Here is a 25,512-nt window from a genome sequence, read left to right on the forward strand (position 1 = left end):
TTACCAACAAATATTCAAGAACTAGTGATGTAGATAAAATAATTCAGGACCCAACTAGTGTAGTAACTATAAAAATCCGGGACCGAACTAGTGTAGTACCTAAAATAATTCGGGACCCAACTAGTGTAGCAATTATAAATTCGGGACCCAACTCGGATGCAGCCAAAAGTAGGTAACTACGACAATTGTAAAAGTTTGGTATCTTTTATATTATATTAATGTAAGACTTATAGAAACAAGCCCTTTTTTTGTTACGCCCTTTTAAAATGAATCAATCGGGCACATGTGAATTCCCCTAAAAACATTGAGCTACCTACTATCGTATTACACTTAGGTACTTTAATTTTCCTTAACATAGTTTGCTAGGTACCTACCTCATTACACTTATCGTGGATCTAGAAAAGTCGTGTAGCTGGAGCTTAATTAGGAGGGGACTATTCAAATGTTATATTATTTTATTAACTTTATAGGCTATAACTGCGATTTAAACATATCCAATATAAAGTTCTAAGGGGGTATTCACCCATATCAGCCCCCCTAGGTGTAGTCTATAATGAAAAGGTTCTAAATCGTTTATTTAAAATTGAACAACTTGAAACTTGAATAAAATTTCCTAATTTAATTAGAACCTTTTCATATTTTTGACGATTAACCTAACCTAACATTTTTTTTTTTTTAAATCATCAATAATGATGAATGTTAGTTTAAAAGATGCTCCTTTGCACACCAAAACCGTTTCTGTTATAATGTGAAATAACTGGTTTAAAAAATGCTGAAATTTAAAAGAACGCATACAATGTACAAATATTTCATGCAAATACAATTTTAGAGTTTTTTTCAAGCAAAAATGATTGTTTATGTTGATGTCTGATACTCTGATGGTACAAACATCTTTTACCAATTCTTAAATTTCCATGGTTACTTGAATAGTCATAATGCTCCCTTCAATATTTTGTATACCTATTGAAAGATAAAAGTTAAGCAACTTATAATTTTTTCAAATAATAAATTAAATATGTTCGTATCTAAGTTTGTAAGGAATTCAAAACAAACAGAATTATTACTAATTTTAAAAAAGGTTTTAGATTTTAGAAAATAGAAATGCTAGTATGTTACAAATGTATTTTGTAGGTTACAACACATTGTATGTTAAATTAAAAGGTTATTACTTGTCGACTAATTTATCTCGTAACTCAATTCAAAGGTTTGGCTAGCCATTGATTATAAAAATAACGAATCAGGAATTAGTGAGTGCTGCATTATGGTTTTGGATTGATAAGTTAAAATCCTGGAGATGATGAAAACTGTTATAGTATAATTCTAAACGAAACGATGACTACATGACACATGTATAAATTAAAAATTTTATGATTATTTAAAAAAAAAATATATAAAATACGTATATTGATGAACGAATAATTGTTTCCATCTAAATTCTAAGTAGAAGCATTGATTTTATAATATTTTATATTTATTATAATATAAATTATATGTATTATTTATTATATTTTATTATTTTATTTATTATTTTATAATATTTTATATTATAAAATCAATGGTAGAAGCAAGAGGCTTCTTCCAAATTAACAATAATCCATATATTTTTATTTTTATAGATATATTAAAACAAAAATTCAAACAGAAATTCACATAATAATTTAAAGAACCTAGGTAACCTACACATAAGTCAAATGGTTTCCATGATAATAAATTAAAAAAAATAATAATTATTAAACCAGCTAATACAAAATTATTTTTATAAAATGTTTATGAATTAATTATAAACAATTACTACCAACCTAAACACACCTGTGTGTGTGTGTGTGTGTGTGTGTGTGTGTGTGTGTCTGTTTAATATACGAATTCATGTTAGATAATGGTTTATTTTCACTTATATAAGTTTTTGATATATTTTTGATCACATAAATTCACAATTTATAAATATTTAAAAAAAACAAAAACAAAAATGTTTGTGACTATTCTAGACTTATAGTTAAATTATTTATCTTTAAATTAGCATGATGCATGTTGTGTTTGCCAAATTTTATATTTATTATTATCTGCCTCACTTGTTGATGGTTTAGTTTTTGAAATTGCATTGTTGACTTCTTTAGTGGTTATTGTAAAATTGATATTATTACCTGTTTTTTTTTCTAACACTTGAAATATTGAACGCATAGCCTGCATTGCTGTTTCTTTACATACAAGTCTTATATCAGAACCAGAATAACCATTTGTTTCCTAAAAATAGGTATTATTAATTATATCGTTATAACTAATTATTCATAGCATACTTGAGCAAGGCTATCACTATCAATATCGCATTTGATATATTTGTGTTTTTGTAACATTTCCGATAGATAATATACAAACATATCTTTTCTCGCTGGGGCATCTGGCAAGTCCACAAAAATACGTTTTTCAAGACGACGAAAAATCGCAGGGTCTAGTTCCCTTAAATAATAATAATAGTTAAGCGCATATAGTAACAGTATATAATATTTATATGTATAAATGTAATATGTGTAATAATTGGATTGATACAGGTGCCTATCTTTTATAGGCTATAGTACATTAGTACCTACATTCAACATTGGTATGTATATAATACACTATTTTCGTCAATATTTAGCCAATGGTATACCATGTATATTACTTGTATATTATTATGGACTATGGTCATTGGGTTCCTATGTTAATTTTTATTTTACTATAGGTATTCATAGAGTATTTTAAATAAATAAGTAGTTATACACATTACACACTGTAGAGTGTACACAAGTACTTAAAATATTCAATGAAAATTCGAATTTACATCTTTAGATTAAAATTCAACACGATATGAATATCATTGAATAGTTTAAAATGTAGTAGGTACCTACTTAGCAATTATTTTGCTTTTTATGTCCTTGCTGTTCGAATAAAACACATAAACATGCTGTGAATTGTGATCTATATGCTATATCTATGTAATATGGTATAATATTATAAAATTACAAATTTTAATAGCTATACTTGTACATACGATAATTTTATTTATTTATTATTTTAATGCCGGCGTGTCGCAGTCAAATCTTACCCTCAGATAATTTTACCGTTGAGGGGGGGGGTATGATTATCCTGGGATAATTTTATCCCTGGTAAGATATTCCTGGGTTATTTCCCCCCCCCCCAAAAAAAAACTAGTTACAAATTTAAACTTCTTTTAATGTATAATGTATATTGTATTATGTTCAGTGGCGTAGCTAAGGCCTAAGGAGGAGGCTGATGGGGAAAGCTCGATGTCGATAAATGAATTATATTACAATAATGATGTACCTACTTTATAAATATTTTTTGTGTCTACTCTGTAAATAGATTTAACTACTTATAAGTTTGTGAATGTTTTCTGATAGAAAATTGTTTATAGATTATTGTACTTTTAACCTACTTTGGTTTTTGGTGTAGGTAACTCAAAAATTAATAAATAACAAAAGATACTTTTAAGTGTACATTTTCACCAATTGTTCATGCATTATATACTTTTCAAAATTATTTTTATTCGTTTTGAGCAATTTAAGAAAATGTATAGAGCTATTTTTTGAAGAATAACGATGAGTGAGTGGTGTTTGTCTTTTATATTCTCGTATATAAAGTGTTTCTAGAACGCTGTTTTTGAAATACTGGATAATTTTTTGTTGTTAGGCTATTGGGAATTTTCTTATAATTTCTGATATCTATGGTTGTTGAGGTCTTTAGTGATTGACCAAAATATTGCAATTTGCAGTACATTCTGTTTATTTGTCGTCATAGATCGGTATATAATCGAACAAAGTGGTTTCGTCTTTATATAAACCCATTATTATAAACACGGCAAGTGTGTTGCGATAAGTTAGGAATCTTTGTACAATCCTGGAACGGCTGGAACACCGTAAAGCATCGACCGCAATAATAACGAGGCTGGTCAGTATAAATTTGAAGAGACACGGTCAACTGTGAAATTAAATATCAAAATTAAAAACTGCGTTCTTTATGATAAACCCAAGGGGATTTTAATTTTGCCCTTTAATTTCGCAGTTGACCATGTCTCTTCAAATGTATATTGACCAGTCTCGTAATTGGCCTCGGTCGGTGCTTCATGGTGTCCGAAAATTGTACTAAGTTTCCTAACAGTTACTGCAACACGCTCACCATGTTTATAATAATGGGTTTTTAATTTTTATGGACAAAACACGTTGCTCAATTGTATATCGCTCCATGACTCCAAATTAAGAAAATACCCTGCTACAAATATACTGGTCAATCACTAAAAACCTCAACAACAATAGATAACAGAAATAATAAGAAAAGTTCCACCAGCGACCAGCCTAACAACAAAAAATTACCCAGCATTTCAAAAACTGTGTTTTTTATAAAACACTCTTTACATTTTTTAAGCATGCTCACCATATTTTTATGTTTACATTCTGATTCTTGGAATTTTTAAATACACTTAAAAACTATATTTTCTAATTCTTGAAATTGTTTTTGCCACTTAATACGCCTTAAGTATGATCCTGTGATGATACAAAATTCCGTTTTTCAAACAAGAACCCCCTTTTAAATTTTTTTTTTTGAGAATTTAGATAGGTAGGTATATCTAATCCAAAATTTTACTGAGTATAGTTTTTGAGGTAGATATAACTTTGTGTACCAATGATAATATGGTATCTATGGAATAATGATTAATATATACGAGGGCTTCGACGATTTAAAAAAAGTTACTAATTATTATTGATGTACCTATAAATAATTTGTAAAAATTATCCAAGTATGATAAATATTAAATGCTACATCTAATATTACATATAGTTTTATTTTTATTCAACCTTTCTTAAAGATTATTATCCTTAGTATAAACATTTAAATAACTCAGAAACCACGCTTAAGAATTTTAATATAGATACATCAAAATTCTCAAACAAAATTCTGCCTTTTAATTAAAAACTTAAATCACCCTTTTTTTGAAACCCCCGTTCATGTTGGAAAAAACAGAAGTTTGTATTGTCACAGGATCATCCTTAAGTGGTACAAAAAATCAATAAAGCCCCCACCTGTCGTTTGTCTAAAAAAATAATAATTATTCACCAATGTATAACAAAATAAAATACAATAATAATAATTAATTAATTACTGTCTTACATGTGATATGTACATAATTGGTGTATGCAATTTAATAGTTACATGCTTTTAATTCAAGATACAAATAGATTAAATTTATTTTCCGTATTCAAATGTCTAGTTATACAATATTATTATTGTAATATTGAATAGTGTATGTGTAGCTATTTATACTTCTATAGGTTGGGTCTATTAATTATAAGTTTTTACTAGTTTTAATCGACAGCATAAACGCTTACTAAAATTACGTTCTAGACCAGTAGACTTTTGAAGCTCAACGAGCTAGTTGAGAGAAGCGAAATCATATTATGTATTATGTATATTATATTTATATATTTATATCTACAACGTCAAAGATGTTATATGTATTGTCGGTATCCTGTACGCTTTTTATAATTTTGTCAATGTTGAACTTAACGGTGATGAGGTACTATTATATTAATAAATAATATTATTATAATCGTGCCTTACGTAATAAATATATATACTTATAAGGCTACAACTCTACAAGGAACAAAATGGTTGAGTTTTCTACTTTGAATAAAGTCTCTGAATTGTGATTGTTTTTTAAACCATTTGTTTAATGTTACCGTCTAAATACCTATAAATTGTTACAAATTTACCATGGGTGGTTTGATGTTGCCAACAAAAAAATTCGTTTTTCTGAACGTAAGAGACCATCCATATGTATTAATATTTCAGATGTTAGTCTACGAGAAGCTTCATGGTCAATACGCTTTGATGCAATTGTATCTAACTCATCAATAAATATTGTACTTGGTGACATTTGCTCTGCCATTTCAAACATTACTTTAATAAGTTTTTCAGAATCTCCTCTCCATTTAGCAACTAGAGTACTAGGTGTGATATTGAAGAATGTTGTTTTACATTCAGTCGCTACTGCTTTAGCAAGCAATGTTTTTCCTGGAAAAAGTATGTATTTTTATTATACCTATATACAGTGAAACTTCTATATAACGAACTTCCATTTAACGAATTATTTTTGAGAACCATGACCTTCATTGTAATTATACGTAAATTTATCTCCAAATAACGAATCTGATGTTATTATATAACGAAATAATTATTCGATAAAAACTGGTTTTTATAAATGTTGTCACTATCAAATTTTAAACAAAGTTCTAAAACTGTACATGAACAATGTATCCGATAAAGATAAGACACCGGAGGAAGGTAAACTGATTAATTTTATCGTAGTATTTTAAAACTTAATGATATAGAAACTTTTTACGAAAAAAGTACAATTTATAAAAATAATAAGCAAACAAAACTCACTAATTATTTCTTTTGAATTATAAAATTAAAAACTAAATTTAACTGTAATATTATATTTGATGTTGTTTTTTACATAACATATACAATACAGAAGTATTTACATGCATACAATACAATTTTTAAAAAAAGTTGAAAAAAATACGTAATTCTATTAAACTAATCACTCCATATTACGAATTTTTTTTGTTGCTTATTCGACTTCGTTGTATGGAAGTTTCACTGTATTATATAATATAACCTATGTATATTATATGATAGTATTATATTAAAATATGTAAATAATAATATAGGCACCTGTACCAGGAGGACCATAAAATAACATTGCCGACCATGGGGTGCAAAGTCCTGTAAATAAGTCAGGATATTTTGTTGGTAGTACGATAGCCTCATCTAATAATTTCTTGGCCGTAGAAAGTCCTTTAATATCTGACCACTTCACATTTGGATTAGTGACTAAAATTTCCTTTAAATTATTTTAATATTAAATATTCCGTTTTATTCATCTTTATTGGTAAAAGTAAAAATAAATGTATTTTTATTTTTTAGTTATTACTTTTGATATAATTTCAGCATATACTCGCCACTCGTCCTTCCAATGGCTGAGATCAATAGAAGGTGAACAATATTCTTCTGCTAAGGATTCATTGCAACTATTTATAGGAGTTATTGTAAAAAACGTTGGGTCTATTGATTGAATATCTTGCGAATGTGGATTTGTATTTGATTTTTTGAAAGTTTTGGTCTTATTCTTGGTAGCATGAATATCGGATTTAGCAATATCCAATGATTTACTGATTTGTGGTCTTTTCTGATAACGTAAAAAATAATAATTTTCGTATTCTATAAGTATAGTATCTAAGTCTATGTTATCACAAACTACATGATGACTTGTATTTAAACAAGCTTCTTCTACTAATGTTGATGCCGTTTTGATGTACCTAATTTATAAAAACTATATGTAGTACTTAATAAATAATTAAATAACCATCAGTATTATAATATTTCTAACAGTGTACAAAATTATTACAGCATATTTTTGTAAAATCCAAAAGGAATACGTTTTTTCGGAGGATTTATAGGTAGATATTATACAACATAGAAAAGTTATTATGTAATAGTATTAATAATATTAGTAGTAATAGTGAATAGTGAATACCAATACGGAAATACTTCCCTAGGTCAATTTGTACAGTCAATAATTAAAAATATGAAATGTGGATACTTTATACGGTCGGGTAAAAGTATACATTCAGAACGCTTTGTACTATGTTAGATGTAGATGTCACACTACTCAGTACTCACTGTACATCTAATCGGACCAATATATATGTATATTATTTTGTTATATTACTTTTTTTTTAAGTCTGCAAAAGATTCAACACTTAAATTAATTGTATTGTTTATATGAAACTATTTTATTCTTATCTGGCTAGTTTAAGAACTTTTTACCTCCAACCCAAGGCAAGCTATTGCTTAAAGGAGGCTAGCACACGGAGATTGGCTGGCTGTCAAGTCGGATCGCGAAGACCAGTACAATGAAGACAACGCCATAAGCAACATTGTAATTTTTTGATTGTAAGCTCCCCGAGATGGGCTTCTTTGCGGACACATATGTGCTACTTCAAGGAAAGTCCGTCAGGCAGCTGGGCGCATTCGCGGAATGCTAATGTTTTCATAAGTATTGTTTTTGTTGATAACAATAAACGATTGTGCAGGAAGGGTTTTTTATAGACATTTTATGTTCGAATTTGGACAAAATTAGATATTTTAATGAAGAATAACGATTTTAGTCGTTTTATTGAAATTAAAAAATATTACTCGTGATTTCACTCTTGACATTATACTTAATAATTCATGTACACACAATAATATTTTCAAATGTAATGTCTCAAACAAAAATTAATTTAGGTTAAATTCTAAATTAATATCAGTAAAATGAATGAATTAAATATTTTAATAGCAACATAAATATATCATATAATATATTTAGTAATATAAGCTTATAGATCGTCGTCGTTCAGAATAATTTTTCGTATACCTACAATGATATAATATCATTGAATTCAAATTTAATACATCCATTACAGTTACTATACCCACACTACACATTATGTACCCACTCCACTCATCATCTACCTTTTGAATTATTCCTCTGTATAATATAACTTAACAAAATATATGCAATATATAGATTTTATTTCATTACCTATTACTAATACATTACGTACTTCAGAATAATATGAGCTATAGTGTAATTAACAATTATCATTACAATTTTTAACTTTACTACGAATTTTCTTGAATATTTTGATAAATATTTTTAAAATACGAATAATCTGATTAGAGGGTTATAGTATTCTAACCAATTCTCAATAACTAAAGAACTAATCAACAACAAACAAAGCGGTATCGAGAAAATCTAATTACCATTAAGGTAATCCATATACATTATTTAAAAGTTACTGATTATTTACTTCTTGGTAATATATAATACACACACTAGTGCACTACACAGTCTCAATTTGATGTACTCATTTAAAATAACGAAATTAAAGAGATTCCACTATCCCATTATTATAAATAATTAGTAGGTAAATACATACATCTTCTAGTCTGTGTGGTTGTAGGACGTTCCCTATACACATGCTACATAGTGTGTACAATGTACATAGTTTAATATATATATTTACAATTTAAATACTATTACTCTTTGCTATTTTAGTTACAAAAATATATGCATTTAGTACTTATATATGTTTTAATAAATATAAGTACTAAATAAGTTATTATACTTACCTCATAAGTCTTAATCTTATTTATTAATTATTTACTTTTTATTATATTACGACTGATGAAATAATACAATTACGCTTGACTATTCGTACCCTTCAAATCTTAAAAAATTCTCTATCAAATAAAGAATTGACTTTTTTCTTTCTTGTTTCTTCTTTTTTTCCTGTGAATACATTTTAAATATAATTGGCTTTTAGCTTGGAAGTTTATTTAATTTAATCTGAACCAAATATATATGATTCTGTTATCACTATTTACTAATCCTCTATAAACATTTAATCTACTATTTTTTCTGGTATTTGTTTAATGTTTGTGTAAACAATAAGTATATTATGTAAGCAACACTACATATGTATATTTATTATACATGTTTAGGTCTGTTCAATAAATGTAATGTATGCAATACTTGATTCAAATTTTGTTTACATCATGAATTATGTTTAAAAAATTCTTGAACATAAAAAATGTAGAGCAAGTCACAAGTATAATTATTAATTATGGAGGCGAAGGAACATATATAAGGGTTATTATAGCGCTAGCGCATACGAATTACTATCCAACTATAAAAGGATGCTGGGAAATTTATTAGGAGCAAGTAGAATGTCATCAAAGAAAAAAATCGCTTCTATAATTAAGACAGTTATATGTACATATAAGTACATAAAAGTATTAACTGTCATTGAAAATTAATTGGTACGTATAAAATGATAACCGCAAGAAACATGATATTATTACGCTTTTGAACGTTGCGTCGGTGAACGGTGTGAACATGAAGTAAATTAAAAATAAATTAAAATATAAAAAAAAAAAAATATTAATTCGTGACCAGGTTAAATTAATAGCGATTCTCATTTAGTCTAAATTATGTCAAGTACCATCTCAACCCAAATATAAACTCATTGTGCTTAAAATCATTGTGTCAAAGGTTATTAGTTATTACACAATACTAATTAGTTATTATTAATTAGTATATACTGTCTATAACTCTACAAGCTTCAGTACCTATCAAATGAGGGTAAAGATAAGCAAAAGGACTTGGAAACCTGTAAACGAATTTGGTGATTGGTATAATATGAGTGCCTATTTTAAAATCTATTGTTCAAGCTATAAAAACTTGGAAAAAAAATCTGGGAAAATGCTCTGCTGTGGTTTCGAGTGCACCTCGTCATTGGAGTTTTCCACTGTAATTATGAATTTGTAATAGATGTCATCCTCAATTTTTAAGATATTTTATAACTAGTATATACTACCCACTATTATAAGACGTATTAGTTTTATATTCAAAATATTATGGTGAATTTTATGCTATTTTAATTTATAGTTAAATTTTGAATTTTTTCAAGGCATTTAAAAACAAATTAATTACAGTTTTTAGCAGTCAAAAATCTTCAAAATATGACTCAAGAAGTTGCACTTCTACTTAGCGATTTATGAATATTGAAAACACACGTGTACAATTTTTTTCTAGACGTTTTAAGTAAGAATAAATTGGGTAATTTGACGAAAAATAACAATTTTAGTTTCATATTAATAATTAATATTTTGTTGCAATTCAAAAAATATTACTCTTTACGACTAAAGACTCTTCACTGATAATTAATTATTATTGACATATGGGTAGTATATACTTAATGATTTTCTAAAAATATTAGTTCAACCTTGAACCTACCGTATTAATAATAAAAAAATATCAAATATCTTCGGACAGACGGTTTTTGCTCAGAATCGTTAGTCATATAAAATGGTAAGTCATTGAATACAAATAACACATCAAAATAATTATGACTACGGTGACCTACTCAATTACGAGGTACCTAGTACCTACTATATAGCAGAGCGACTTCACTGTCTTTAAATTATATTTTATAGTCTCACAATATTCCTGAGTAGAATATATTTTTGATAATATTGATGCATAAAATCGAACTTTGAGGTAGTGGTTACTTATTTATAGGTGTTTTAAAATAATTACTTATCAGTATTTACTTTGTTAAAAATACTTTAAACTTATTTTTATAAATAAGTTGAAGTTTCAAGTTTAGGTGAGTGGAGTGCGTTCGTAACTCTATTTAAATACACCATAATGTCCAGTAAAAAATGTTATTTAAATAATATAGGATTTCAAATAATGTTGTCAATAAACTAATTAAAATGTTTAACAATTATAAAGAAAAAAAAAGTCATTAATGATTAGAAATTAAAGAAATTAAGTTTAACTAAAATACTCTTATCATGATAAAAAATGATAACGTTAAAGCAGTAAATATCCTTCTTTATGAAACGTACACAAATAAACATACTTAAATGTATAATGGTTCATTTGCCTTTGTAACTGTTCCAAAGTGTCGAAGTACGAAATATTTTTATTACTATTATTTATTTATTACCAAACGTATTTTTTACGTATTACCTATATGTCGGTACAATTTAAATACAATGATATATATTAGATATTGCTATATATGATGCGCTGACACGAAAAACAAATGTTAGTGTTGTGGCCACTTAACAGAATCACCCAGTAATCAGTATATTAATCGGTGAAATAACGCTGATTATTTTTAAATTTAAATTATTAGAGTATTATTTACACACATTTATAAAGATAACATTTTAACGACATGGGTAATAACTAATAAGTATTAATTTAATACAACTCACGTAATCGCGTCCTTGGTGCGTACTGTTGTTTAATGAATCGCTTATCATTTTCACCAAAAACTTTAGTGATTTTCTTTTCAATAAAAGAACATGTATTGTTTAGTCAAAATAAAAGTTTTTTCTCAACATACTGTCATATTGTTATGAATCCTCAAAACCATCAAACATCGATCACGCACAGTTAAAATAAACTTTAATATTATTTCCATAGCAACAACAATTTGCATTGTGAATTCGTGTGCGTCTATTGAAATAGTAGGTAATATAATTAATGATACCTACTTATTTTATTTATAAATATTATTATTAACAAACGTACACTTAATTAAACATTCTTAATATTTTAAATATATTTGTTTGTTCTATAAATACTTGCTAAATTGGGATTAATTATTCATTACTATAACCATGATCTTTTAAATGATGTACCACTTTTTTATACAGCTCCCCACCTAATGCAAAATAATATACTATATTCAGTATAAACCGGTTCAGTTACTACTGCAACAGTTATCAGTTTATCACATACAATTTTTGTTTACTTAGAAACTTTTCATTTTGTAAACGTATTAATATTTACTAAAAACATGTTCAAATATTAATTATTAAATATAAAAATAAATTATACTCATAATCCAACAATAAATTTATTTAAAAAAAATGTACTAAGTACCTACTAATATTTTCTTTTCACTAAATTATCAATCAAGCTTTTTTACATAAAACAAATACCAACTGCAATAATGTAAATACTTTCTTGATGATACTTTGTTATAACGAAATTGGTATTAACTAATTATATAAATTATTATTAATCTATCCAGTTGACAAATATGACTGAACAGGCGGATGTTAAACTAAAAACTCATCATTGGACTAATCAGGTAATTAAATTAAGATAATTAATTTAAATATAACATATATAAAATATTTAACTTAATTTTAATAAAAATAATATTTTTATATGAAGTATAAAATACCAAGCTTCTCATATGTAGTAATTTCTAACCAGTATACATTATTGAAAAATGTATGTGTTCCGAAATAATTATGATATAGGTAAGTAGTTTTTGAGTTTTTTGTATTTTTTCAAGAGTACCATAATTATGCTTATAAAGTACCAACTAGGTATTCTATATGTTTGCAATGTTCCTTTTAATAGGAATTCAATTTTTGGATCATTTCTCCAGTAAATTGACCGTAAATTTTCCTAGTGTTCACTTCCCATAAGGTGTTTGTACAGGAAAAAAATTAAATTCAAAACACGGTTGTACGTTTGGATAACGTTTAGGTAGTTACCTAACTAACTCGATATGTTTAGAATATAAAAATAATCAATACCTAACTAATATTTTAGTGCAGATTAAATATTTAAAAAAGAACATAATAGATTTATTCTATTGCGTGTGATAGTTATACTTATAGTTGTATTATGACTATGTATCTCTTTAAGTGGTTGTTAATGGTGTTCCTACCTAAATAAGTAAATTAAAACTTTTTTTAGATAAAATTTAATTCATAAAACTATGCAGTTGTATAGTTCAACACCATTGAATTTATTTTTATGTTATATTATGTTTATTTTTGTTGAAGTAGATACCTATTACATGTATATATATATTAAATTGTAGTTGTAAAGTGCATTTTTTGTTTAAATAATACTGAAGCGTACTTGTTTTTAACAATCAAAATATTATCACTTCAAAAATCATATTTTATCTGCTGGCAACTAATGAGTGATCACAAAATATTTCTAATAATTATTGAATTTGAATAATATGCTCATGAATAGAGTCAGAATTTTGTCCATATTATATTGGTCTGGTCATACTGATATTTGATTTCTTCGACAGCCCCGCCCCCCTAAAATCAAACAATGTTAGTCGATATAACGATCATTATTTTAGGTATTAGTGTTTATTTTCTTGATTTGAAATAATGTTTTATTCTAATATAAAATATACTGCCAATTTGTATGGTGGTTTATCTACATATTTGCTAAGCAAATAAATCGTCAGAAGTGTTTATATCTAAAGTATTGGTAATTTTTTTCCAATGGTTAATTGTTACGTATGCAAAATTAACCGCAACTTATAGATAATAATATAAATCTGTAGATATGGACACACTAATTCATGCTATATACCTACAAAGTTTTTTTTTAATAGGTATTCTTACCCTATATCTTTTGCTAATATCGCAAATAAATTACTTTCTTAAAATTTGAAATCGAATACTATTAAGAAGAACGCAAATTTACTATGTTATACAATTGTAAGACGGAAATAACACATGCGTGTATGACGTATCCTTAAAGCTATTATTTTTGAACTATTATTTGGATGCAATTTATTTTTGTAGATGTAGCAACTACATTTGCGTATATATATACTATTTTATAGCAACTAAAAAGATATTTGTATTTGAAAAAAGTTATGAGACATATTATTACATGTTATTATTTATAATTCATAATGGTGAGCCATGATTATTGAGCAGTAGGTACCTATATTAATAAAAAAAAAACCGGCTTTTATTGAGGGGCCACTGAGTTTTCTTAGGTGACCTGGCTCTCACTTCAGTCTTGGCAATGTGCCAGATGCCTGTTGTACCAATAGTTGTACTTATAGATGAGTTAAAGATAAAAATTATTTTCCCATAAATTGTGAATAAAAAAAAATCAATTTAAAGCTAATTGTCCTTTTTTTGCTTTTATATATTTTGTTTTAATAAGTATATACTAGTCCCGGGCCAGATCATTTAAAAAGGTACCACAGCAACTCAAAGGGCTATAATAAAAAATTTCAAACGATGTTGGTGCAATGGTACTTGTTCATTAAAATTAAGAATTTATTATTTTTATGACACGTATATAATATGTCTGTATAAACTTACAATATGATTGTGGGTTGGTTGGCATATTTTGTAGGTATATTTAACTATATTCTATTTTTGTTGAAACTAATAAGATTGCAATGTTTACGGGAAATTTAATATTTATACTCATTACGTATTACGTATATACACAATTACAAAAATAATCATAGTTTTCAGCTTCAATCAACATAATGTACATTTTTGTCACTAAACTAACTATTTAACTATTAAACTAACTAATTTTGGATTAGTGAGTTAAAATACTTGGTAAAATTTTAATTCGTGATTTTTTTTAAGTTTTAGTAGTCTATTCCCACTTGTGTGCAAATTTAATAAAAATAATTTTAGAAATTTTAATTTTAAGTTATATACTTTATACCCATGGGTAGGCTATTTTAAGGTTACATTACATTTTTTTTTACATATAGTGTTAATGTAGTTATAATATCTGAACAGATATCTTTAATTTAAATCGTAATTTTCGTCCACAGTTCGGATGTTTAACAAATTACAATGTTATGGATGGATGACCCACTCCTATATAATTACCATACGACTTATGACCTATATCAGTTTTATATGAATCCTTGAAAATTCGCAGTATAATAGACTCTGTCTATTTGTTTGAATATTTAATGTTATGTTATAAGTTTATCATGATGAGTGATGACATCATGATTACATTGTAATGATTCCAAAATAAATCGTTTGTAGCCGAAGGTGCAGTATTTAACTCCTGCGATCCTTAATGGTCTGAACAATTTTCAGGGCCGATTTTTACGGTATGGTAGTAGTTAACTAATTTATTATCTTATATATTATCTGATATATATTATATATACACGAACACTAAGCAGTATAATATATTGGTAATCCATGATTTTCAAATTATCATCTGAGCGATCATTGATAGATCTACATTTGTTTAACTTCAGTTTGTAATAACTTATATTCCCTGTTACGAGTATAATATTACCAACAACAATATCTAACCTGTAAACAATATTTGATTCAAACACTTAATAAAATTATATTATATGGATCAACAGACTGCAGTACCATTTCTGGTTTATTTTACGTAGGTAAAGATTTTATAAAACTAATTAATTGAAGATTAAAACTAATAAACTGATCCAGTTATCTCATTTGATATATCGCTTTGCATCGTCATAATGACTATTAGCGATTATGTTATGGTATTGAATTTTACCCTAATTCTATTGCACGTGTTATGTGGTCTTAACTACTCATTATAATATTACACTAAATAATGTAAATACTGTAAATATGTGCTACTTATTGGCGTATTACTTTTGCTTTTCAAATACAAAAATTATACACTATTATCTACTTTAATACTTTTGTTGAAATGCATTTTATAGATCCAATCCTATGAGAAACTGGTTCGTGATGAAGAAAGTAAATTAAATGTGGACCAAGGAATAAAATTGGGATGGATCGAAGGTGTGCTAAATCCATGTTTACTCAGTATATGGGGTGTTATGCTTTTCTTGCGGATGCCGTGGATCGTAGGACAAGCTGGCATATTTGATTCAATTTTGATTATCTTCATATCGCTAGTAATAATAATTATCACTACCTTTTCACTCTCAGCCATCAGCACGAATGGACGAGTTAAAGGAGGTATTTTTAGTATTGTATTATACATTTATTCAATAGGTTAGTAAATAGTTTTAGATTCTGACAGGGCTATTTGATTTTAAAATGGTGTTTTTTTTGTCTAAAAACACATTTAAGTTTTAATAGCTGAAAAAATGATTTAAACTTTAATATTAAAGATGCTTTCTCGATGGAGGAAAATTGGATCTATTTAGTAGTCAAGAGGGAGTCAAAAATATAAAATTCTAAGTACTTTTTAAAATAATTGAAAAAATCTATAGCATTGTTATAACTTTTTTAATTGTTAAGATATAGAGACTTAAATATACTTTAATATATTGTTGAGCATACTTGTCTGTATAAAAAACAAAATAATCTTTTGATCAAAAGATGATCATGCATAGTTTAAACCTCTTTTAATAAGCCTTAAAATGAGCCCCAATTAAAGTATCTTTCTTAAAAATTAAAAAAGTTATAACGATTTTATTAAACAATGAGTTGCGACGTCATGTTGAAAGAATGGAAAATCAAAATTATCAACTAAACACTTAAAAAAATCAAAAAAAAAATATTTTCACATTTTGTTGAAATAAACATGCATACGCACACTGCACACATACCTATAGGCTATAGTATATAGACGGGTATTTTATTTTTGAATAGGCATTGTGCAGTATAATTCGCCTCCTCCGTTGTGTAAATCTGAAATCAGAATCCGTATACCTGCCTCCTACTCCATCTTATGTACCTACGTAACAGTTGACATATCGATTATAGACAATATTGCCCATAGTTGTATAATGTGTATTGGATATTGTTAATGCCCTCGCTCCCTCCCCACACTCGAACATGTTCATTGAGAGTCATTATCTTCTTGGAGAATAAATCAAATAATAGTACTAGATTTAGTAAAAACGAAAAGTCTAAAAATTCTTCTTCTAAACGATTTTATTTTTCACTGATTTTTAAATTTTGGAGGTAAAATTTCACTAATTTTCATGAAGAATCCATTTTTTCCGGCAGAGAACACTAGTTAAGAACCACGGCAGTAAGAAACTTCTTCTGTGTTTTTTTTTTAAGTTTAGTTTTAACATTTAGTCATTGAATTTGTAATGATAATGAATTATAATTCCGCATTCCAAAATTGTTATATACATGTCCCGGAAATCAGAATATTTATAGCATTATTAGTTCATATTATATCTTTGCAATTGAAAATATACTGAGGGAATAGATTTAAAAATGCATTATGCTAATATTGTTCAAAATCTATCTACATTATAATTAATTAACGTTCTATTATAAATAATAATAGGCATATGACATAGAAAATATGTTTATGTAGGTATAGATTGAAAACTAACATACTATTATAATCCCTCAGGGGGTTTATATTTTATTATTTCTAGATCAATCGGACCGGAATTTGGAGCGTCTATTGGAATCCTTTTGGCATTAGCCAACACCATTTTAGTGGCGTTGAACACAATCGGATTTTGTTTATCATTAAAATCATTACTGCATACGTTTAACATACATGCAATGGATTCCAATTTTATATTTATACTTACAGGATTTATAGCGATACTTATTATGGGAGTATTGTGTGGTGTAGGCATGGATGATGAAGCAAAAGTTAGTAATGCTAATTATTAATATTATTAGTTAAAGGTAGTTAATATAATTGTTAAATGTAACTAATTATTTTATTTATTAATTATTTTTCAAGGTTCAAAATATGTTGCTAGTTTTTATTGTTGGTGCAATTTTTGATGTCTTAATCGGATCATTTATAGGACCAGGTGTTAATGAAGATAAAAAAACTGCAATAGCTTCTGGCTTCACTGGATTTAGCAGTAAATTTATATTTAATTACCACAATTGATAAAAATTGATGATATTTATTTACAGAAATGAATATCATTATTTTTCAGTGAAGACGTTTAAAGAAAATTGGTATTCAGATTATACGAATGATCAATCGTTTTTCACAATTTTTGCCGTTTTTTTCCCATCTGTTACGGGTATACAAGCTGGGGCAAACATATCAGGAGATCTTAAGGTGCCTATAAACCTGCCTAAAAATATCAAATATTATCTTTGGCAATAATTATAAATATGGTGTTTTTGTAGGATCCAAGTTCTTCAATACCGAAGGGAACTCTGTTATCGATTCTCATTACCATTACTTCGTATGTTGTTTTAGTAGTAGTGCCCGGAGCAGTTCATCTAAGAGAAGCAAGTGGTAATCCAAACGAAATACTAGATGAATTTTATTTAAACTGTTCATTTAGACATTGTACTCAAGGATTAAAACAAAACGAAAATGTAAATATTTTTATATTTATCATAATTCATAATACATTTATATAGGTGGGTAATTAATTAAGTAATTACAAATAGCTAAGCTGCTTTAAAAACATAATAAACAGATGGTACTAATATGAATCGTTCGTATTAAAATTGAAATCGAATTACCTATACTGCAATAAACACTGTAATATACTAATATATATATATATTGCTATTGAATTCAAATATATATTGTTACAGTTGATGCAGACAATATCGTTTTGGCCGTTTCTCATATATCTTGGTTGTTTTGCAGCCACCCTAAGTACTGCGTTAACCGCCTTAATTGCAGTTCCTAAAATATTACAAAGAATGGGTCAAGATGATATTTATCCATTTCTTAAATACTTATCAAAAGGTTATGGAAAATCTAATGAACCTTATCGAGCTCACATCCTGGCTATTGTAATATCATCGATATTTCTTTTGATAGGTATTTTATATAATATTGCTCAATTGTTGATCAATATTTAATACTATAACTATTATAATAATAATTATTTTTTGAAAATCATACGTTCATATTTCATTATGAAACCTATTGACTATTAGGATAGTATTTTCATTATGTCTGTATATGCCAACGTAATTGAATAGTTTATACAAACATATTTTAAAACTAAAATTTAAACCTTTTTTGATATATTTTCTTGTATTATTTACAGGTGAACTGAATGCGATCGCGTCATTCATCTCAACTATTTATTTGTGTGCATACGCTTTGTTAAATTTGTGTACTTTTCATGTTGCACATTTTCAACCTTTAGGTTGGAGGCCATCATACAAGGTATATAATAGTATTATAATACAATTAGATCATTAATGATAAATCATAATAAAGACTAAAACATACCTGTTAGCTGCTACCTTCACGACATAAATGTAAATTAATTATGTTTCTAGTTTTATAACAAATGGTTAAGTCTTGCTGGGGCTATTATTTGTTTTTTGGTGATGATATTTATTGACAGACAAATGTCAGTTATTGTTGGATGTGTTATATGGATTTTATATACAATTGCAGCTGGAAAGAAAGATGGTATGGAATTAGTTGTAAATATTGAAAATAGTAATCTTATTAACTCATATAGTTCTTATAATTGTTTTGAGTTATAATAAACTTATATAAATCATTATTTTATTGAAAATAAACAAAGATATAAATTGGGGATCATCAAAGCAAATACAACAGATTAAAACCGTTATACAAAATGTATACATGGCTGACACCATTCAACAGCACGTCAAAAATTATGTACCAAATATCATGGTACTTTCTGGTGATCCTGAATCAAGAAAAGAATTGGTTTATTTTGCTCATATAATAACTAAAAATAATGGTTTACAAATGTGTATCAATGTAATAAAGGTACGTGATTTATTTCATCTTAAAAATGTAATGAATACTGTGATAGTTATAAAGTATTAGAACAAATTAAACTATTTAAACAAGTTCAAAAAGTCATCTATAATTATTTTCTATTAAATACAATATTACCTCGATATAGATCATTAATAAAATTATTATATTATTAATATGAATGTCTCGAAAATATATTAAAAACTGTTTTTTATTTTTATTATTCAGTGTAGGTACGAAAAATTAAAACCCATCAATAGGTACAATAATTTATTTATTTATATTATTTATCAATTAATTTGTTAAAGAATAATCGTACCTAAATACTTATTGCAATAAATTATATTAGGTAGGTATACACTATAATAGCTAGTAGAATGGAAATAATAGTAAGTAGGTCCTGGGTTCCTACTACTGAAGAGCAGTAGTGTTAGAAATCCGAAGCCTTTCGTTTTTTTTTTAACAAAACGTTATTGACTGCTGACTTATTTATATTTTGTATATTATTGCTCAGTAAATAACTATTAATTATCAATAAAAATTGAGCATATTGATAATACTATTTAATGAAAATTTTTATTTTTTAATTTCTGCATGTATAATAAATAAAAATTGTGTAGAAAAAATCTAATTTTACATATTATTTTATTATTTACAATTTTAGAGGTCACATTATGTATTATATTTTTTGTAGGATCCTTTAATACATAAACCAAAAAAAGAATTACTGGAAAAAGGAGTGAATTGGTTAAACCAAAATGGGATCAAATCTCTGTATAATGTACTTGATAATATCGATTTGGATATTGGTGTTCATATAATAAATAGTTGTGGTCATGGTATTCTTAAACCTAATATTATTCTAATTGGTTATAAACATAATTGGTTTGAAAGCACGGATGATGATATTCAAATCTATTTAAATATACTAAAGTAGGTACACGTTTTGTGTGTGATTATAAACTATTATGTATTTAAAAAAATTATTTTTATTAAAAAGTTTATCAAATATGGATGGAATTGCGACTATAATAGCTCGGTTACCGATGACTGATACAACCATTGAAAACGAAAATAGCGAATTGGCTAAACAAACAGAAACACAATTTTACGAAGATGAAAAAGTAAACAGTACATCATTAATAAATGAAGAAGAAAAATATATAGCAAAGTAACATTTTTTCCATACATTTAATTTTTTTATTTTGCACAGTCTAAGATAATCAAATTATTTTGAACTCAGGGAATTTGATTGTTCTGTAAAAATCCACGAAACTCAATTTTCGTTTCTTACAAAACGGAATAATGGGACAGTGGATGTATGGTGGCTGTTCAACGATGGAGGTGTGTTATTATATGAAACAAATTAAATGTGTAAAATATTTACAATGAAATTGAATTTTGCAGGTTTAGCGTTGATTATCTCACATATTTTTAAATCGTGCAATGTTTGGAAAAAATGCAAGTTTCGTATATTTGGTGTAACGGATCAATTAATAAACGTAGACACGGAGAAAAATAAGTAATAATAATACTTATAATAACAACAATAATTTTTGCATTAATTACTCTTCTTTTAGTTGATTAAAATATGCACGTTACTTATAGGCTATTTAGCTTTCACAACTTGTCGTTTAAGTTTATTATAGTCAATTATGGCCATATTGTAGTTAATTATGTAACGTACAACATTGTATGATAATAAATTATCCATAAATGAAATACGGCTGTTAAATTAATAGGACGCGATGCACAAGTTCATTTATTATACAGAAATTACACGCATACATAGGACATGTAGGCACCAACGAACTGTAAATATTTGTATATTTTATACTAGTTAATACGATACGTCGCAATAGTTAAATAATATGTTAAAGTTTTACATTTTATTTGATATCTGAACATTTTACAGTGGTACTGTTCCACATTTTATTTCATCGTAAAATTATAGTGCCAAATCAAATTTTAGTAGTTATATTTTATCTTACCTACTGATCATGATAAAACAAACTATTTTATCAATATATCCAATATGAATTAGCTTTATCAATCTGTATATTTCGTTTTTTAATAAATCATGAATATTTTTTTTCTTCGAATATATAATATTTTAATGGTAACTTTATTATACAGAAAGATTCACCAAGCATGCTCACTTTCTTATAATCTTAAATACCATATTTTTAAATTTTTGTTATTTTTTGCATTACTTAAGGGTTGTCCTATAGTGATACAAACTTTTGTTTTTAAAACGAGAATCCTCCCTTTTCACTATAAAAAATTCAGTGGATCATTTTCTTTGAAAATGTTTATGTTGCAAATTCAAAATTCGAGTGGATAGTTTTTGAGTTATTTAAGTTTGTGTATAAAGGATATATAATAGATTCATGTAAATGGGTTTACAAGATATAGTAATGCTATGGTAAGTTGATCATTTTAGTAATTCATATTTATCCATCAACATTTATAATTTGTAAAAATAGTCCAAGTACAATAAATCCTAGATTAAAGATTACATATATTTTATATTTTTAGGGACTATAATCTTTAGAATAAATATTTTAATAACTGAATAACAACTCATTTGAATTTTAAATTAGGTGCATCGACATTTACAAAAATATTATTCACTGAATAATTTACAGTTAAAAGAGATGAGGGGGGTGGGGGTTATCATGTGAAAAACAGAAATTAGTAGCGCCACAAAATACTCCTTCAGTAGAACAAAAAAAAATCCAAAAATCAGAATTATTAAACGAAAAATGGGGGTGAGCTTGCTTGGTGAATCACCCTATATAATGTTATATGTTGTATTATGTAGAATAACCGTGTAAAATGAGATAATATAGCATAATTCTGGAAAAACGGCACGAACATGTCAGGGGAATTCATAACTTTATAATTCAAACTTCAATTTATTCTGTCACAAAATAATTATTATTCATGTTAGACTGATAATTAAAAAATGAAATAAACGCCATTTCCACATTATATCTACCAATAATGTAAAACAAAATTTCATTTTCAGATTAAAACAATTACTATCAATGTATCGAGTTCAATTTGATTTTGTAGACGTTGTATTAGCAAAAGCAACTAGCCTTACAACTATGGCAAATTTCACCACTTTATGGGACCAACAGTTTATTAATCAAGGTAGAACAGTTGATTACTTTTATTTTAATATTTCTATGAATTTTGTACGTCTTTTCAATCTAATTTATAACTTATAAGATTATAAATATATTGCATCATGTATATTTAGTATAATCTACCTACATACGCATAGGATATACCTTGGCGGAGGAGGGGGTAACCAGGGGGGTAGTCGACCCCCCGAAATAAATTTTGCTATGGCAAACTTATCGTTTTGAATATAGGCCAGTAAATTGTGATTAATTTTGGTCCCTACCCCCCAATAATTAGAGCCAAGTGCCACCTATGTACATACGAAACGATATGTACGAAAAGTTACAAAATGAAAATGTGTCGAAGTAGCCAGAAGACCTGAAACTCTACTAGAAGTTTACAAATACCCATAAATGTTACAAATCTATTTTATCACTTGAATAAATGCTCGCATAATAATTTACTAACCTACCAACCATAATATCTACACGAACAACGTGATTAACTAATCTTAGTGACTATTGTAAATTTCTGATAAATGTCCGTATGACCTACGTTTTTATCGAAATTTGTCCAATGATTACTAAAAATGAAAAGGGGGGAGGAAACGAACGTATTTTTAAGTTAATTTATACTTATAGAATATATTTTTAAATAATATTTTATAAACTTAAATACCTTATTTATTTTTCAGCAACTATGATTGAAAATAATTACATTTCGTTTGAATTTAGTCAACTGAGTTGGTAGTTTATATGAGTATTTAAATTGGTACTGGTTTGTTATCGCCTATAAAAATTTATTTTCATACTAAATTTAAATTACACACAAATGAACATTGTTTAAAATTGTGTAATGTCAATTCTCAATAATTATTCACCTCATATTGGTAGAATAAATTGAAAGAGAAATTGGTATATTATTATAATTTATATGTGTACGTCCATTACTCGTTAGTCATTAGTCTTTAGTGAGTATCAGCCTACAGGCTTTGTAGGTAGGCACTGTCGCATTGGAGATAAAAGTAGTTTCCGAGTAAGTTTAGTAGGTAAATGTGCCAAATTTGTATGATGGCCCATTGTTTTTATTTTTACTTATTCAAGATTGAATGAAAAGTGAAAACAAATTACTAAAATTTTCACATGTCTTAATATTTAATTTAGAAAAACAACAACAGGATGATGAAAAATATAACAAACAATCTGTGATTGATTCCTTGTACGTTAAAGATTTATTAGAAACGTATTCAATGCAATCTGATTTGATCATTATGTAAGTGAATGCGTAATATAGTACACAGTACATTAATTTAAGAGTATTTAATCAAAATAATTTTAGTACAAATAAACGAAAAAAACTTATTTTGTGTTACTTATAGATCATCATCTAAAACTACCGAGAAACTAGAAAAAATACATATGTATTGGATGGAAGTGATAACTAGAGATTTACCACCTTGTATTTTAATTCATGGAAATACAATTCAAACTGTTACAGCTAGTGCTTAAATTCGAATAACCATTTATCAAATTATATAATTTTTTTAAGTATTAAAACTTGTTTAACATTAAGGAAATTGTATTTGTTTTTGACTATTATATGTCACAGGTAAGCATAACATAATATATCACTATACTATCCAGTAATGTACAACGATAACGAATTGTTTATTTGAATTATTTACACAATAAAACTCTCATATGTATGAATTGGTAATAACTAATAAATAATAATTGTACTCATTTTCAAGTGTGGCTTGGCGTGGCGCGGTTGCTGCAATCAGTCACTCAACGTGATTGAGAGTAGGCAACCGTCCACTGCCACTAGTTCCCAGATGGGTGATTCGGGTCCTTAGTGGCGAAAACCTTGGTACACACACACGAGTTTCCAACACCCGTATCAAACCTATCGTAACTCCTTGCATTGACTAATATAGTACGTGCAGGTAACAATTAAATTATTGTCTATCACTACAACTGGTATACGGTGTGTAATTGTGTATCCGCAGTGATAGATCTGTACCAAACGGGGGAATGTGAGAGGATTTGGATGTTCGACAAGACAACTAGTTATACCGAGTATAATTAACGTATATATTTAAAATGTAAACAAAATGTAATATAAAATATTTTACTTTACCGATGACCTGGCAGCAACAATACACGGAGCAAGTGGTGAAACGAGACTAGTTCGGCTGACGAATGTCTAGCAGGCCTAACGATTATTATAAATTTTGTTTACTATACAAAATAGTTATACATATACGTAAATAGGTAGCTTTA

General features: G+C 27.1%; 2 protein-coding genes across 5 annotated transcripts; one reads left to right on the forward strand and one right to left on the reverse strand.

Moving 5' to 3' along the window:
• Positions 1-1,653: 1,653 nt before the first annotated feature.
• Positions 1,654-11,970, reverse strand: LOC111028990 (katanin p60 ATPase-containing subunit A-like 2). 2 transcript variants are annotated; one of them, XM_022307798.1, is made up of 7 exons: positions 11,890-11,970; positions 9,321-9,391; positions 6,989-7,373; positions 6,736-6,898; positions 5,763-6,063; positions 2,295-2,454; positions 1,654-2,241 (listed from the first exon to the last, which is right to left on the reverse strand). In XM_022307798.1, the coding sequence occupies exons 1-7, from the start codon at positions 11,935-11,937 to the stop codon at positions 2,014-2,016; spliced, it is 1,356 nt and encodes a 451-aa protein (XP_022163490.1). In that variant the 5' UTR covers positions 11,938-11,970; the 3' UTR covers positions 1,654-2,013. The 2 variants fall into 2 exon arrangements, with proteins under 2 accessions (XP_022163490.1, XP_022163489.1); XM_022307797.1 differs by having other exon boundaries at positions 6,730-6,898.
• LOC111028989 (bumetanide-sensitive sodium-(potassium)-chloride cotransporter-like) lies at positions 11,881-24,939 on the forward strand. Of its 3 annotated transcripts, none has more exons than XM_022307796.1 (18): positions 11,881-12,148; positions 12,714-12,773; positions 16,149-16,410; positions 17,771-18,021; positions 18,116-18,242; positions 18,321-18,448; positions 18,520-18,714; positions 18,940-19,171; positions 19,404-19,525; positions 19,642-19,777; positions 19,896-20,107; positions 20,793-21,031; positions 21,099-21,269; positions 21,342-21,442; positions 21,506-21,620; positions 23,130-23,257; positions 24,394-24,502; positions 24,609-24,939. In XM_022307796.1, exons 2-18 carry the CDS (start codon positions 12,723-12,725, stop codon positions 24,736-24,738), a joined length of 2,709 nt encoding a protein of 902 aa, XP_022163488.1. In that variant the 5' UTR covers positions 11,881-12,148; positions 12,714-12,722; the 3' UTR covers positions 24,739-24,939. The 3 variants fall into 3 exon arrangements, with proteins under 3 accessions (XP_022163488.1, XP_022163486.1, XP_022163487.1); XM_022307794.1 differs by having other exon boundaries at positions 12,031-12,144; positions 24,609-24,738; XM_022307795.1 differs by lacking the exon at positions 11,881-12,148 and adding an exon at positions 12,594-12,634 and having other exon boundaries at positions 24,609-24,738.
• Positions 24,940-25,512: the final 573 nt, after the last annotated feature.

This window comes from Myzus persicae, unplaced genomic scaffold, assembly GCF_001856785.1.
Source record: "Myzus persicae strain clone G006 unplaced genomic scaffold, MPER_G0061.0, whole genome shotgun sequence".
Taxonomy (NCBI): domain Eukaryota; kingdom Metazoa; phylum Arthropoda; class Insecta; order Hemiptera; family Aphididae; genus Myzus; species Myzus persicae.

Bases quoted from the DNA above. Each gene is read 5' to 3' on its own strand.
- LOC111028989 (XM_022307796.1), top strand. From the start codon at position 12,723: ATGACTGAACAGGCGGATGTTAAACTAAAAACTCATCATTGGACTAAT. The intron at 20,108-20,792 runs GTACGTGATTTA...TATTTTTTGTAG, and splicing joins TGTGTATCAATGTAATAAAG to GATCCTTTAATACATAAACC. The intron at 21,621-23,129 runs GTAATAATAATA...TTTCATTTTCAG, and splicing joins GTAGACACGGAGAAAAATAA to ATTAAAACAATTACTATCAA.
- LOC111028990 (XM_022307797.1), bottom strand. From the start codon at position 11,937: ATGATAAGCGATTCATTAAACAACAGTACGCACCAAGGACGCGATTAC. The intron at 9,392-11,889 runs GTGAGTTGTATT...ATGTATTCACAG, and splicing joins CGCACCAAGGACGCGATTAC to GAAAAAAAGAAGAAACAAGA. The intron at 2,455-5,762 runs GTAAATTTGTAA...TTATTATTTAAG, and splicing joins GCAACATCAAACCACCCATG to GGAACTAGACCCTGCGATTT.